The sequence below is a fragment of the Gobio gobio genome (genome assembly GCF_949357685.1).
Source record: "Gobio gobio genome assembly, chromosome: 8".
Taxonomy (NCBI): domain Eukaryota; kingdom Metazoa; phylum Chordata; class Actinopteri; order Cypriniformes; family Gobionidae; genus Gobio; species Gobio gobio.
In genome coordinates, this window is record NC_137114.1 from 33,532,453 (window position 1) to 33,547,353 (window position 14,901).

The 14,901-nt window shown below is 38.1% G+C and overlaps 1 protein-coding gene across 1 annotated transcript; it reads right to left on the bottom strand.

The window, feature by feature from the left end:
- Positions 1-3,249: 3,249 nt before the first annotated feature.
- nrgnb (neurogranin (protein kinase C substrate, RC3) b) lies at positions 3,250-8,580 on the bottom strand. Its single transcript, XM_079823907.1, has 3 exons — positions 8,441-8,580; positions 5,837-6,035; positions 3,250-3,992 (listed from the first exon to the last, which is right to left on the bottom strand). Exons 1-3 carry the CDS (start codon positions 8,453-8,455, stop codon positions 3,943-3,945), a joined length of 264 nt encoding a protein of 87 aa, XP_079680033.1. The 5' UTR covers positions 8,456-8,580; the 3' UTR covers positions 3,250-3,942.
- Positions 8,581-14,901: the final 6,321 nt, after the last annotated feature.

Here is a 14,901-nt window from a genome sequence, read left to right on the forward strand (position 1 = left end):
TCATTTCTCACCCGGGGAAGAAGACAAGTTGAGCCACACAAAGAAATGACAATTGTGTCAGGTCTTTGTTGCTGTGCGGAGGACATCTTGTCCAGTTTTTCCTCCTGCCTATCCAAGTTTAGAAATATTAAAAATCAGTGGCCTATGAAAAAATTGATTCGAAAGCCACTTGATTTGAGGAAATCAACTTCACAAGGTTAGGCCACATCAACATCAAATATAATAAGTGAGTCACTTTGAAATATGAAAACATTCAAAGCAGGATTTATGAAGTCACCCCAGTTTGGGGACTGCGAAATGTACCACAGTACGTCAGACACAATAAAAAAGAGAAAAAAGATTAACGGAGCGCCATATGTCTTTAATTATACAGCGCAGTACACAAACTAATGAAGTGCAGCTCTTTATGTAATGGCTGAGTGATTAATATTGTCATGGGGAAATAGATTCATTACTTATGTTCTCAAACTTCTCAGGGATCGTTCACCTAAAATGTTCACCTAAAATGAGGGATCGTTCACCTAAAATGATTAGCCTACTCACCCTCATGTCGTTTTATGATTCATGTCGAGTTAGTTCTGTGCGACACGAAAGAAGATCTTTTTTCATAAACGTACAATCAATGGATCCTGGAGATTTCGAGATTCAAAAAATACATGAAAACACCATAAAAGTGGTCCATATGACTCACACACTATATTCCAAGCCGTACATTTTGTGTGACGAAAAGACCAAAAATAAAAGTCTCCATGAAATCAAAATGAAGTTTTTTGACTTTTAGTATAGCCTTAAGGTTATCTATGTCGAGCTAGTGTGCTCCAAAACAATGACAAAATTCACATTTAGAAGATAAGCGCTCAAAACTTTCAGTCTCTCACTTCTGTCGATATGGATCAATGTTTTTGATGACATCACTATGCACTTCAGCTTCTCATCACATTTCCTGTCCAATCAAATGCTCTCTAGAATATGAAGCGGAGTCCCGCCCCTATGCTGCAAATAGACGCTGAAGATGCGGCTGAAATTGTTGACTTGTTGACACAATTACTATTTTCTACATGGTGAATGGCACAAAGTGTACTATATAAGGGATAGGGAAAGATTCAGACAGTGTATGCACATATGCTTTCCATTGGGGTTAATGAAGTCTGTTTTCATGTTAAAGGAATAGTTCACCCAAAAAAGAAAATTACCCCACGATTTACTCACCCTCAAGCCCTCCTATGACATTCTTATTTCAAACGAATACAATCGGAGTTGTATTATAAAATGTCCTGGCTAATCCAAGCATTATAATGGCAGCCCTTTATAAAGTTTTAAATATAGATATTTTTCTTAAACAAACCCATCAATTCGCTTCAGAAGGCCTTTATTAACCCCATGGAGCCGTGTGAATTACTTTTATAATGGATGGATGTGCTTTTTTTGGGCTTCAAATTTTGGGTTGCCATTCACTGCCATTATAAAGCTTGGATTAGCCAGGACATTTTTTAATATAACTCTGATTGTATTCGTCTGAAAGACATACAAAGAAGTAATATACACCTATAGGATGGCTTGAGGGTGACTAAATCATGGGGTAATTTTCATTTTTAGGTGAACTATACCTTTAATGTCACATTAACCGCTGCAGCGTGCACAGTCTGCTCCAATCCAGAGACACGATAGCTCAGAGCAGATATGATCAAGTGCGCACACCAGAAAACATATCGAACCCATTTGAATTCTACATAAAATGCTTTATTTTAAAGTGAAATAAAGGAGATTGAGGAGCCTCAGCATTAGAAACTGACGAGTAGAAGAGATAACATCGGTGCCATGCACCAACCTAAATTATACATTTTCTAAACTACACATTCTCAGCATGATTATGTTCACTGTTTTGCTTTATTAACAGTTACATATTAAATCTAAAAGGGGAATCTATTACACTGTGGACTTCATAGGCTGTCAAATGCAGCTTTGCCTAGCTCAAGGACTAAACGAAATGCTATTGGCTATTTTAAAAAAGGGATATGTTCCGTTCCGTCTTCCTGTTTCAGTGTAAATTAAGTCAACACACTGAATAGCTACATGTTTCAAGGCACTTCAGTAGACGTTTAAGTGATTATTCACTGACATTTTTTTGAATGATTCTTCACAGCACGGACAGATCTGATTTTCACTGACTCAAAAATCTGGTCCAAATCAGTGTACAATAAATCAGAGAATAATGAAGTTGCTCCATTTCTCACCAAAAGCTAACTTGGTATAAAGGCCTGTTCACAAGAATCAATTCCGCTTTAAAGAGTTTGAAGATTTAAAGCGGCAGACGATAAAACTGCAGCGAGAGCTTAGAATAAACAGTGTTATCGTTCATTGGTGTGGATGCTAATATAGGCCTAGTTATCTTTATGGTTATCTTTATAGTTATTCTTGGTGTGAACTGTCCTTATGACTTATAAAGGTAGTGCACAAGTTGCGAGCAACTGACCAAATTCCATATTCACTGATTCTGGTTCATTATGACACTGATTCCTTAAAGTATTAGTTTTATGGTATCATTTTATTTTACAGTCCCCATGTACATACTATGTACTTATTATAGTAATTACAATGTAATAACAAGGTACTACCCCTAAACCTAACCTCAACCCAAGTAGTTATATTGCTTATATTACTCTCTTAGGTAATTACACTGTAAGTACACGTACTGTAAAATAAAGTGCAACCGGTTTTATGATACTGGAGCTGCCTTTTGGTATTGTTTCCTAGTTAATCGTTCTAGTTATTTGATAAAAACATGCATATCAAGATGGCCTTTAGTCGTGACTCGTGAGTATAATCACATACTGTAGCACCATCTCACATATCTTACTGTGTTATTAGATGCATCATAAATTATCACAATCTTTCTTTTGAGAGTTCTTTATAGCTTTGCCACATGCATTTATCAGGCAAAAAAAGTATATTCAATAACAGTTAATGCTATAGGCTGTTTACTAAATAATACTAAATGCTGATTTGATTGGGCATGTGGCAGTTTGTCCTTGATAAATGACTGTCCAGGTCTCATTAACACAGCCTTCCAGCTGTGAGCCCTCCAGTGAGATGCTTCAGCAGGAGTAATGAGACTGATGTGTAGGTTAATATTTCAATTTCTGCTGCATATATATATATAACTGCCTGTTTATCACTCTTTATATAAGGACTGCAAAAGACTAATGATCAGCCCCTGACTGCATGAAATCATTTTCAATGCATGCAACACACATTTCTGAGCTTTTATTTGCTTTTTTTAACTGATACAGAGCTTGATGCTGATGTCAACATGCAAGGTGATCTTAGCTATCACTCATTAAGCTGTCACAACTCAATTTCTATACTTCTAATGATATGCACTACCTTAAAAAACGTCATTTTACAAATTAAAATAAATGGAAATAAATGAGTCGATAATAAATAAGTCGATCTTGCCATGCCATATGCTGCTTTGGAAGCTCTGATTTCATTTTCAACATAGTACATGGTGCAAACCAAACATCAGTCAACACAATTATAAACAACTGATAACATTCGATTTCATGACAATAAACAAATTTCACATCTTATCGTGATAGCGGCTACATGGTCAAATCAAGGCAATCATAATCATACAACCATATATCAAGTAACAAAAAAAGACAAAACTCAATCATGATGCATTATTTTAAGTCTACTTGACCTCCTGACTGAATAAGCCTGTGTTAAATTCTCGTACAAATATCAGATATACAGTATACAGATGCTTTTTGTGGGATGCAAAAGCATGCTGGGGCAGAAATTCACCCGGACTGGATAAGAAGCAGAAAATAGAGAAAGAGTTCACACATCAGATGACATATCCAGCCTAATTTCACTACTTTCTTTTTCGACACAAAAAATAAATCCCTGGAGAAAGCCATCCACCTTGAGTAAAGGTCTTCATTGCTCTGGACCAGATGTGGCATCTGTCTCTACTCCGTCTGTTCCCCCTGCTTGCAAAACACACACTTGTATTAGGTTTACTGTACTTGAATATTTCAGTTTTTCAACAAACGGCTGTCTACTCAACTGTGAAGTAACATGGCGATGATGTAACATCACTCACTGCAAATTGTAATTGAAAACGATCCAAAAATACTAAGTAAAAAAACAACAACAAATATCTAAAAAATCTATATCTAAAAGAATAAAGGCTCCAAAAGTTAACAATTCACGAAAATAACATTAGCATAATGACCGAGATGATATATATCCTGATAACATCTCATCTGACAGCAGATATTGAAAATGGAAAACGCAGCTTTACTTAAACTGTGTCTGACAGAAGAGTCAACAGCGTTCACGCACATATTTCAAAATAAAAGTCTTGCATCAGAAAAACATTTAAAACCAAGTTTTTTTGTTGTTGTTGTTTGACTACACACTCTGTGACCCACTTTTGGTTTGCGACCCACCAGTTGAGAAAGAACTATAAAGAGCCATTTATAAAGAAGATTTCATGGATGTTAAAGGTTCTTCACAGAATTATAAATGCCAAGTATAAGTAAATGCATCTTGATTTAAGAATGTTTAGATATCTCAACTGGAAAAGTATAAAATACTGAGTAAGAAAGTAATTTTTTGTGCTTGATAGCTTCTACTGGCATTCTTCAAAAAATATATGTGACAAAGCCCTACTTATTGATTGATTTTGCCAGAAAATAAGTTCATCTTAGCCGGTCTTTTATTTTTGTCCGAGTAAAACAGAGCACAGCCTCGTTTCGGCGATGCAGATGCACCTGAGGATAAAAATAACACTTCCGTGCATAAAATGCTTAGCAACTAAGAACTGGGTTGATGTTGCTCGGGAAAAGGCCTAAATTCGGCACAGAGGTGGGGTAGAGTGGAGCGGCACAGCTGAAGGAGAGATATTTGGGCCCGGCTGGAGGTTGGAAGGACACCTTCATTCTCATTGCTTGCCCCACTTTCCACATCAAAAGTCCAGATCTGCTCGTGTTCCTCCTCGAAGGACGACGCAGATGAAGGTAGTTCAAATGGAAGCTTTGGTTGCGAGAACATTAACGGTCTTTCCATCAGCACTGGCCTATTTGTTGCTTCAAATTAGAATCACAGCAAACCTCTGGGGATCTACCAATCGAGAATCATTTGCATACATACTGAGATGAGGAAAACAGCATCTCTAGAAAATTTTGTGCAGAACAAAACACATCACCCGAAAGAAAATTGAAAGGGGGATAAATCTGCGCGAGGCTTTAATATTGAGTCAATTGTGGAGGCTTAAGCCACCCACAAAAGAAATTAGATTTGAGAGATCTGTGTCTCAACAAACAGAGATAATAGAGAATACAGAAAGACTCTGTGGACTCCATTGGCTGTCTGTAAATCGGTGAAACCGCTGCAATCTTTTAACAATCAGGGAAAATGATAGTGCTCATTAATAATTACTTGATTAAGAAAATAATTATCCGACACACTCAAGAGGGTAATTAAAAAGCACCCTTGAGCATCTTATTATGTTTACTCAGTATAATGTGACTCATTAAGCATAACTGATTGATTTTTCATTTTGAATTTGATGGGTTTTTTGTGGCTCATATACTAAAGTGGTCACCTTTTTAATTCTAAATCTTTGGTTCACGGGTAGCCTGCAGAAAAAGGGTGAATCACCACTCTTGAACTCTCATTAAAGTTCAATGCTCTAGTTGTTTACTTCAGATCTCAGCCAAATTCAGCAAGGATCTGTGAGGGTTTTTAAATGTCTTGCCAAGCCGAGTTGGATCAAGATAGCTGGTGACCACTTTGTTCACTCTGACTGTTGGGGACAGTGACTGACCTGAGTCCCCTTGGCTGCCGTTGAGGGCCTCACCACTGCTGCTCACCTCCTCATTGGGCTTTTCACCAGGTTTCATCTTCTTCCGGGTCATATGACCACGGAAACCGGCCTGGATTTTGGCGGCCGCCTTATTGGCCTCTGGGTCATCCAATGGGATGTCCATGATGTCCTCTTCCTCTTGTGGCTGGCTGCATTCCTCCTGACAGGGATGAAAAATTATTTCAGCAGGGATGCATTGCATATTGATTTTGCTCTTTCTTAAAATGATTCAGACTATCCACTGAGATCTTATAGTGGGTTTAGAAATGATGTATCTCCTGCCCATTTAAGCCCCCTTGCAATGAATCACTATCCATCAGCTCCACAGAAATGTTTTTAGGACCACCTTCTCATGCACATCTAAAATCACTAACTGAATGATCCTCTTCTCTATTACACTCTTAAAAATAAAGGGGGTTGTCATAGCAATGCAATAGAAGAACCTTTTTGGTTTATCATAAGAACATTTCAATGACCAGTTTTTCAAAAGAACCATTATTTTCTTAGTGTAAAGAACATTTTAACAATCTAAAAGAACCATAAAGAACCTTTTGCGCAATGGAAAGGTTCCATAAATGTTAAAAGTTCTTCATGGAACCATACATAAGCCAACTAAGAACCTTTATTTTTAAGAGTGTGAGAAACCTGTCCCCAATGGAAATAAAATGAACAGAAATGTAATAAAATATAACCACCCAGATGCAAAGTCCGACTGTGACCAGCCTCCAGCATTCGCTCTGTGAAGCATGTCATCACACATCATTAAACGGTGTGTGGTGGGATGTGATGTTTTTTGTCTCATTATGTCTTCCTGAAGCTGTGAAACCACATGCTTTCTCCCACAACAACCAACATAGCATATGTAAAATGGCTCAGCAGAGGCTGGTTGGCAGTCTTTAAACAGCTTGTGTGAGGGTGATGAGCAGAAGTCCATTGTAAAAAAACCCTGGTAGGAGCATGTCCACCCACTTTTGAACTAAGAATCAGCTTCTTTTCATATTAACCAAGCATTTTGCCAACATGCTCATACATCGCCACAGGCAGAGGCGTTGCATGATCCCCTATAAATACGCATCTGTTCATTTTACTGCTGCCTCAGAGGCTTAGTGTGTGCTTACCCATGGATCACCTCTAATGAAACTGTGCACAAGCCTTTCCCATGTCTATTCCAGTCCATTTAAAGCTACACTATGTAACTTTTCCGTCCACTAGAGGTCGCCTGTTCAAAACAAAGGCGTAGTTTGATGACGCCACGTTTGAGCGCAGAATCTCGGGACATGTGGTCTTCACCTCACAGCCGGTGGGAAACAGTCAGGATAGGACTCGGGCAGAAATCATGTTCATGGATGCGATTATTAACATTACTGTAGTGAAGCAGAGCAGGACCGAGTGTTGTGGAGCTGAGCAAGGCCGCAGGAGCGATTGAAGAGCGGGACAGTTATTATGGCATAGTCGCCGGCGGGACTTTTATTATGACACAGTTGCCGGCGGCACTTCCTCTTCTCCAGTGCTGAGTGAGAGGTAACGCAGCTCTGTTTATCGTATTAGATATATCTGAGTGTGTTGAAAAGGAAGTTATGACGTTCGCTCGGCGGCTGCTATGACACTTGTTCACACTGCAGTGAGAGTAAAGCGTTTCACTGAATAAAACCGGAGACCGAGGGTGACGCAGATATGACGCAATCAACAGGCGACTCCCTCACACGCATAGCTCACACGTCCCGGCTCCTTGGTTAAAATAGCAATTTTCTCACGATTTACAAATAGTTGAAAACATTTGGGATATTCTAAGTCCTCAACTGAACAAAATATATAACACTGGCCTAGTGATTTCTGGATGTTTTACTGCAAAAATCCTACATAGTTCACCTTTAAATGACATGATTAAAGACAGTGTTAACCCAATGGCTGTTGAAAGCTGATGACAGACACATAAAAAATATGCAAATGTCCTCATATGCACACTAGGCATACAACAGAAAAAAAAATATAGGCCTACATTTGACCTGCAAAAATGTATGGGATTATGGCCACGCCCTACGTTCTTAACTGGCCAAAAATTAAATAAATAAATACATCTGGAACTGCAGGAAATATCGCCAAAAGTACAAGTGTATGTTTTTGCTGTAGGCTATAGCGTCACAAAGAGTCATGATATTTTAAAATGAATTACAATTTTTCCAATAATTCAACGTTTTTATTGTCTACATTTTGTAGATTCAGTTTATAAATAAAAAATTGTAATACTATTTTTATAACAACAGACACAAATCTTTTGAACCCACTGAAACTCTATAAAGCTTACTCATATGCTTAATACTTTTCAAGGCATAAAAAGTAAACAGTTGAAAAGTGTGAAATGATAATGAGCACAAAATCCATCTGAAGACAAACCACAAACCCGTTCTTAAATTAAAAAGTAATTACTGGACATGAAATTACCGCCACTGAATAAAGTTTAAATAAGTTTAACGTTTCTATTTCCTAAGCAAGTAAACAAAAGTTTAATTATTTCTATTTATTAAATACTTTTCAGGAAAAAATAGTAATAGTAAAAGTACTTACGACATGACAATCCATGACGCGCAATTACAGACGCTGATAAACGTGTTTTCGTCTCGTGCAAGTGCAACAGAGCGTAAACCTCCTCGCAGGGCAAAATACCTTGGACGAATACGTCTCTCCTCCAACTATCCTTATAATTCAGAGTCTTTTAGGGTGGGAGGATCGAAGGAGAGAGAGAGAGAGAGAGAGAGAGAGAGAGAGAGAGAGAGAGAGAGAGAGAGAGAGATAACGCGTGCGCGCGGAACGGTGTAGAGAGCACGCGCGCGAGCATCATCACTTTGACGGCCACTGACAGGAGGACTCGTTGCAAATATTTCGTTTTATGTTGACGTTTTCAGCGCCATTAGCTATTCTCACTTTCCTGTCACCTGTTACCAATCGGATCAGAGATTCCTAGTTTAGCCTTGCAGTGGAAAAAAATGAGACACAACCAATTATATAACATTACTTCAAATATGCACAGTTCTAAATAAGCTAAGAAAATACTAGAAGCAGCTCCCCACATCTCAGTCAGTCCCACACAGTCCGTGCCTCCTCCACCCTATGGCAATACTGTAAGACAAATAGACAGTAAATCCATTGCCCTTTATTTCTCTAGAACACTGCTCAATCTGCTGCCTCCTACCCTACCAAGATTAAAGAGAGAACATGCAGCTCTGCGCTGTAATATCACTTCTCTTTTCTTGGCATCTGTTGGATGCGTAAGGCTGGTGAGCTAATGAAGTCGGTTCACTGAGCATCGAAGTGTTAAAACAGAGTTTCCAAGAAGAAGATGAGGTGACTTTACAGTCATTCCAGAGATTGATGACAGCCATGAATATTGTTCCTGAAAATAGAAACTACATGATTCCCTTGCTCCTCCTACAGCATATAAAGTCATTGGACAAGAGTTGATATAGGTCAGGTTCGATGACCTACATTGGAGTGAGAGGAAGAGAGCTTTGCTTTAGTGCGTGTCTCTAATGAACCCCTACAGAACTTGAAGCACTGCACTTCGGACTGAGGATTGAAAAGTGAAACAGCTAATAGGCTACATACACTATACTGTTTCTTTGGAAATATCACACAACTCCAAAATCTAGATCAGTTTCTCCCTCAGATAAATGGCCGGTAAAATGTTTCCATGGAAACACCACCAAATCTGTCTCCTTCCAACCCCTTTAAAGAAGCATATGGATATTATTCTGACCTCTTGGTAAAAGATCTAAACCTTTTTGAACATCTCTTTAAGAAATGTTTTAAACATTTGTTAAAGTGTATGCATAGTGTTCGTATGATGTGAGATGTATGTTTAATTTGAGCTTTTTTTTGACCCTCTTGCGGTCTTGTACTCACCAGCTGGACTATTTCAGGGACATCTTCAATCACTGTTCTCCAGAGAGGAACAGAGCCATGCTGTTGATCAGACATGTCCTTGAAGATTTTATTTTTACTTAATAACTTGGAACAATAAAAGGAACAGTCTGTATCCAAAGTAAAGAATGACGTGGGGCTGTTTGGATTATGGCAAAAAACATTATCATGATTATTTTGGTCAATATTAAAGGAATAGTTCACCCAAAAATGAAAATCATGCTATAATTTACTCACCCTCAAGCCACCCTAGGTGTACATGACTTTCTTCTTTCAGCCAAACATAATCAGAGTTGTATTTTTTCCTGGCTATTCGCAGCTTTGTAATGCATTGAATAGCGCCCAAGTTTTTGAAGCTCCAAAAAGCGCATCCATCCATCCTAAAAGTAATTAATACGGCTCCAGTGGGTTAATGAAGGCCTTCTAAAGTGAAGCGATAGGTTTGGGTAAGAAAAATATCCATATTTAAAACTTTATAAAATATAATCACTGGTTCCGGCAACACCCGTACGCACGAGAGAGTTGCGTGGTCTATTCTACGTTATACACCGTGTCAGAGGTCACCCGTCCACCAGAACTCAACTCTCTTGTGAACGCGCATACAGCCATTGCCAGAAGCCAGTGATATTTATCTTACAAAAACTCAATGCTTCCCTTTAGAAGGCCTTTATTAACCAACTGGAGCCGTATGAATTACTTTTAGGATGGATGGATGCGCTTTTTGGAGCTTCAAAAACTCGGGTGCTATTCAATGCATTAGAAAGCTGGGAATAGCCAGGATATTATTTAAAGGGGTACTTCAGCCCTGGGAAGATGAATGTGTATTTAAACTGGGTAATTTATGTAGTAGAAATGTGACATTATTTTTGAATTTGGTGCCTTCTAGGCTGAGAAAAGACCGAAAATGTATTTTTGTCTCATGTGGATGAAAGACAACAACTCCCAGGATGCACTTGCTTCGCTGTCCTACAAGGCCACACCCAAAGCCACGGCTACTGGTTATATCACTTGCCCACCATGACACCGCCCCCACCGTTGTTTTGATTTTCATACTAATAAACTAATTTCGTTCAGTTAGAGAATAAACACTACACTTAAAAACTGAACGTGTCTTTTCAATAAAGTGTGAGTGAGCCGAACGAAAGTCACGGGACAAACGCAGCTGCAGGAGTCAGATTTCATTCATCACGAGAGCGAAGAGCTGAGCAGAGCTGAGGTAAGCGCGGCAGTCATTCACGACGCGTGTCCAGTCTGGCGAGTTTTCAGATCATGCATATGGAAGCTTAACTTTCATAGGAATTCATTGAAAAGTTGAAACACTCTTTGCTCCGTACCGCCCCGTTATGAATGCCCGAGCCGAGCGGCAGCGGCCGTGCGCATTTACATTCTGTGAGTGAGATCTATGGGCGGGTTGATAACATGTGGAACTAGCTCCTGTAGTCTCTAGTCTCTTGGCAAAAAATCCTTGGATTTTGATTTTTCCAGAAATAAAATGCATAATTCTCTCGTCTCAGGGGGATATGAAGGGAAAAGTACCATAATTTGAATATACTACCGGGTTTCCACTGATACAAAGCTTAATGCTAATCACTGAAGTAACCCTTTAATATAACTCTGAGTGTGTTTGGCTGAAAGAAGAAAGTCATATACACCTAGGGTGGCTTGAGGGTGAGTAAATCATGGGATAATTTTCATTTTTGGGTGAACTATTCCTTTAAGATCATGTTTATTTAATGCTCCTGGAATTATCGTAAATACTAGTTTCCTAGTTAAATTTTTTTACATAAACGTCCTCTCGAAAACAAAATTCAAATGCAATGAGCTCATAATCACGACTTCAGAAGTGGGAAGTAGGAAATTTCCGATAGCATGTGAAGGCAGCATAACCTCAGTGATTTTGGAAATAGCCTGTATTTATTGGACAAAAAGTTGTATTATTGTAAAATTAGATAAAATAATTAGATAAAATAATAATAAAATATATATATACATATATATATATATATATATATATATATATATATATATATATATATATATATATATATATATATATATATATATATATATATATATATATATATATATATATATATATATATATATATACTTAAGAGCATCATTGCCAAATGGAATGTGGCACAATACTTGTTGTATGGCATGATATTTTTTCATAATTGTTGGAAACGTAATTCAAAATAAAATGTGATTAATCACCCAGCCTTAGAATGAGGCTTCTATCACAATATTAAATAATAAATAAATAAAATTACGCAACCCATATTTTTATAGAAATACCATACTTTATGATGATCAAATATGAAGGTTGAAAAAAAACAACCTTACCTTTGGTTCATTGCCATCAGGATTCTCCTGGTTCTCACTGTCAAGTGTCGATTCCTGGCTTTTATCTCCTTGCTCCTCCTGATCTGCATCATTCTCAGTGTTTTCAGTCTGTTCTTGTGACTCTGTAGGATGTTCCTCACCGATAACATCCATTTCTATCTCTAAAGACCTGGGCTCAGCTTCTTCAGCTTCCTTTGGTTCAGTATCATGGGTTTCATCATCCTCCTCATCCTCAATTTTTACCATATTTTGCTGAGGCATGTTTGAAATGTCTGGTTCCATCTCTTCAGCATCACAGCCATCACTGTCAAGATCACTCCCTTCATTTACGTTCTCTGTGTTTAAATCTTTCTCAAGAAAATCTTCCATTACATCAGTATTTAAATTTTCATTGCTTATCATATTCTCTGTTACTTCAGTTTCACTGTTGTTTAGTTGGGAAACTGACTTTGGGGTTTCTAAAAGGTCTTCCTCAATTGCATCAGTATATTTAGATGTACTTTGTTCATCAGTGCTGTTCTCAGTTTCATGCTCATCTGTACGAGTAGGACACTGATGGTCAGCTTCATCTAGAACATCTATGATTTCGCTTTTACTGTCATATGTTTCTTCACCATACTCAATATATGCATCTTTCATTTCCATTTCCAGTGATTTACTATTGATATCAGATGTGGAATCGGCTACATCTTCTACAAAGTCGTTGGTGCTGCTGTACTCATGATTGGTTTCTTCCTGATCGTCACTGTCTGGCAAGTTATCCTTTTCTTCAATATGTTCCTCCGATTCCTGCACTGCTTCTACTGCACTTTCAGTAACATCTTTTTCAATTGTACTTTTAGCTGAATCCTCTACATAAACCTGCTCAATGCTCTTCTCCTCTGAGTCAGTGTCTTCATATATAGTATCAACCATTTCTGAGACTCCCTGTTCAGCATCTTCAGTATGGCCATCATCATCATCATCATCATCATCATCAGACATTTCATTTGGTGGTTTGCCTACATCTTGATCAATATGTGAAGGGGTTTCAACAAAAGATTCATCTTGTGATTCCGGCTGTTCTCCATTCGGAGGCAATGGATTTGGGCTTCCCAAGTCTCTGTTGTCCTCAGTAGATTCAGATGGGTGTCTTATCTCTTCAGCACATACATCCACATTTGCTAGACCAGCAAAGGAAGGCAGAGGTGTAGGCTCTTCTTTTGTGACCTCTTCATCTTTCAGTACCTCTGATGTTTGCTCTGGAATCCCGCTGTGGTCCTTCAGCTCTTGAGCACATATATCAACATCTGCTGTTCCCACATGGGGAATATCTGCAGCAGGTCTGTGTTCCCTCTCACTGGATTCCTCATCGAGCTTCTTTCCTAAATCATATTTTTGCTTTACTTCAGTGTCCTCTGAATTATTAGTGTTGAGGTCATTTAATGCAGAATGTTGGGTTTCATTGTTTCCAAAGGTTTCAGAACGGCCTGCGTTGTTTCTGAAAATTGACATGTAAGAAGGCAAGGATAATTGTATATGCAACAGTGATTAATACTATAAGTAAATAAAAGCACAAACAAGTACAACAGGAGTAATAAATTAATCCTAATGTACAACCCAGATGCATATCTGTGCTCTGACACTACAATCAATCGTCCGAAAGCCGCCCTCGGCTTGATCAAATGATCGAAGCCCTGCCTCAGAGACGGAGAGCCACCGGCCGAGCTTCATCCTGCAATAATGTTTTAAACCTGCTGCACTGCAAGAATGCACAACCAATAAAGGAAATTAAACCAAAACTACAAGTTTTATTGTCTAAATTTTCATTTAAATCCTCACTCTGTCTTCACTTTGATTCTTCTCTCATCTGGAAAATTGTTTAGGAGTGAAAGAGTGAAATCACATTTTCTCATCCACACACCTTGTATTTATTTTAGGTGAAATGGTGGTTCCTTGTATTGCTGTGCCCTGTTTTGAAAAGAACGAACAACATGCATGTTAAAAGAAATAACTGTAGTATAATCTAATGGTTCTAAAATGAGTTTTGTAAAAAAATCTTTAGATACCTTAAACGAGTGATTATTGTAGAACCTATCTTCCAACTTTGCACCCCACTCTGCTGGGTCTAGGCCACTTTCTGGAACAAAATATTATATTCAATGCATTGATTGTAGTAGATTTAATAATAACAGTAGTTGTTGCAAACAAAATAATTTCTATCTTGGACAAAGGCATACTGTGTCCAGTAATGACTAATTCATACTGTATATGATTACTCATATGTCATCAAAAACTAGTAAACACCAGGATCAAAGGAAACCATCTCAGTCACCTTCTCTGGCTTTAAGAAGCTCTGTGAAGTAGAGAGCAGCAAAGGTAGGGATGTCCTCAGGCTGGTCTCTCAACACTTCTCTGGCAAGACCCTCCAATAAATTCCCAAAGCCTTTAGGGATCCGCAGGTTTGTGTTGGAGAAGGGAACAGACATCTTATAATACAGCACCCCAAGTCTAAGGAATAAGGAGAAAAACTGGCAAAAGACACATTCATTAAAAATTAATGGTGTTTACAGGCTAGTTTACATCTAATTTTCCACATCATTCCAAAAATAATTTAATAAAATAATTAAGTTTCATCTCATCAAGTTTTACTGCATGACGTAACATTACACATATTCATATTGGCATATGTTGTGCTAAAAGTCATCTAAGATGAAAGACAAACTTGTGCTTTTTATCAGTGAAACGAACTACATATTCTAACACTTGTTCTGTCAAACCCA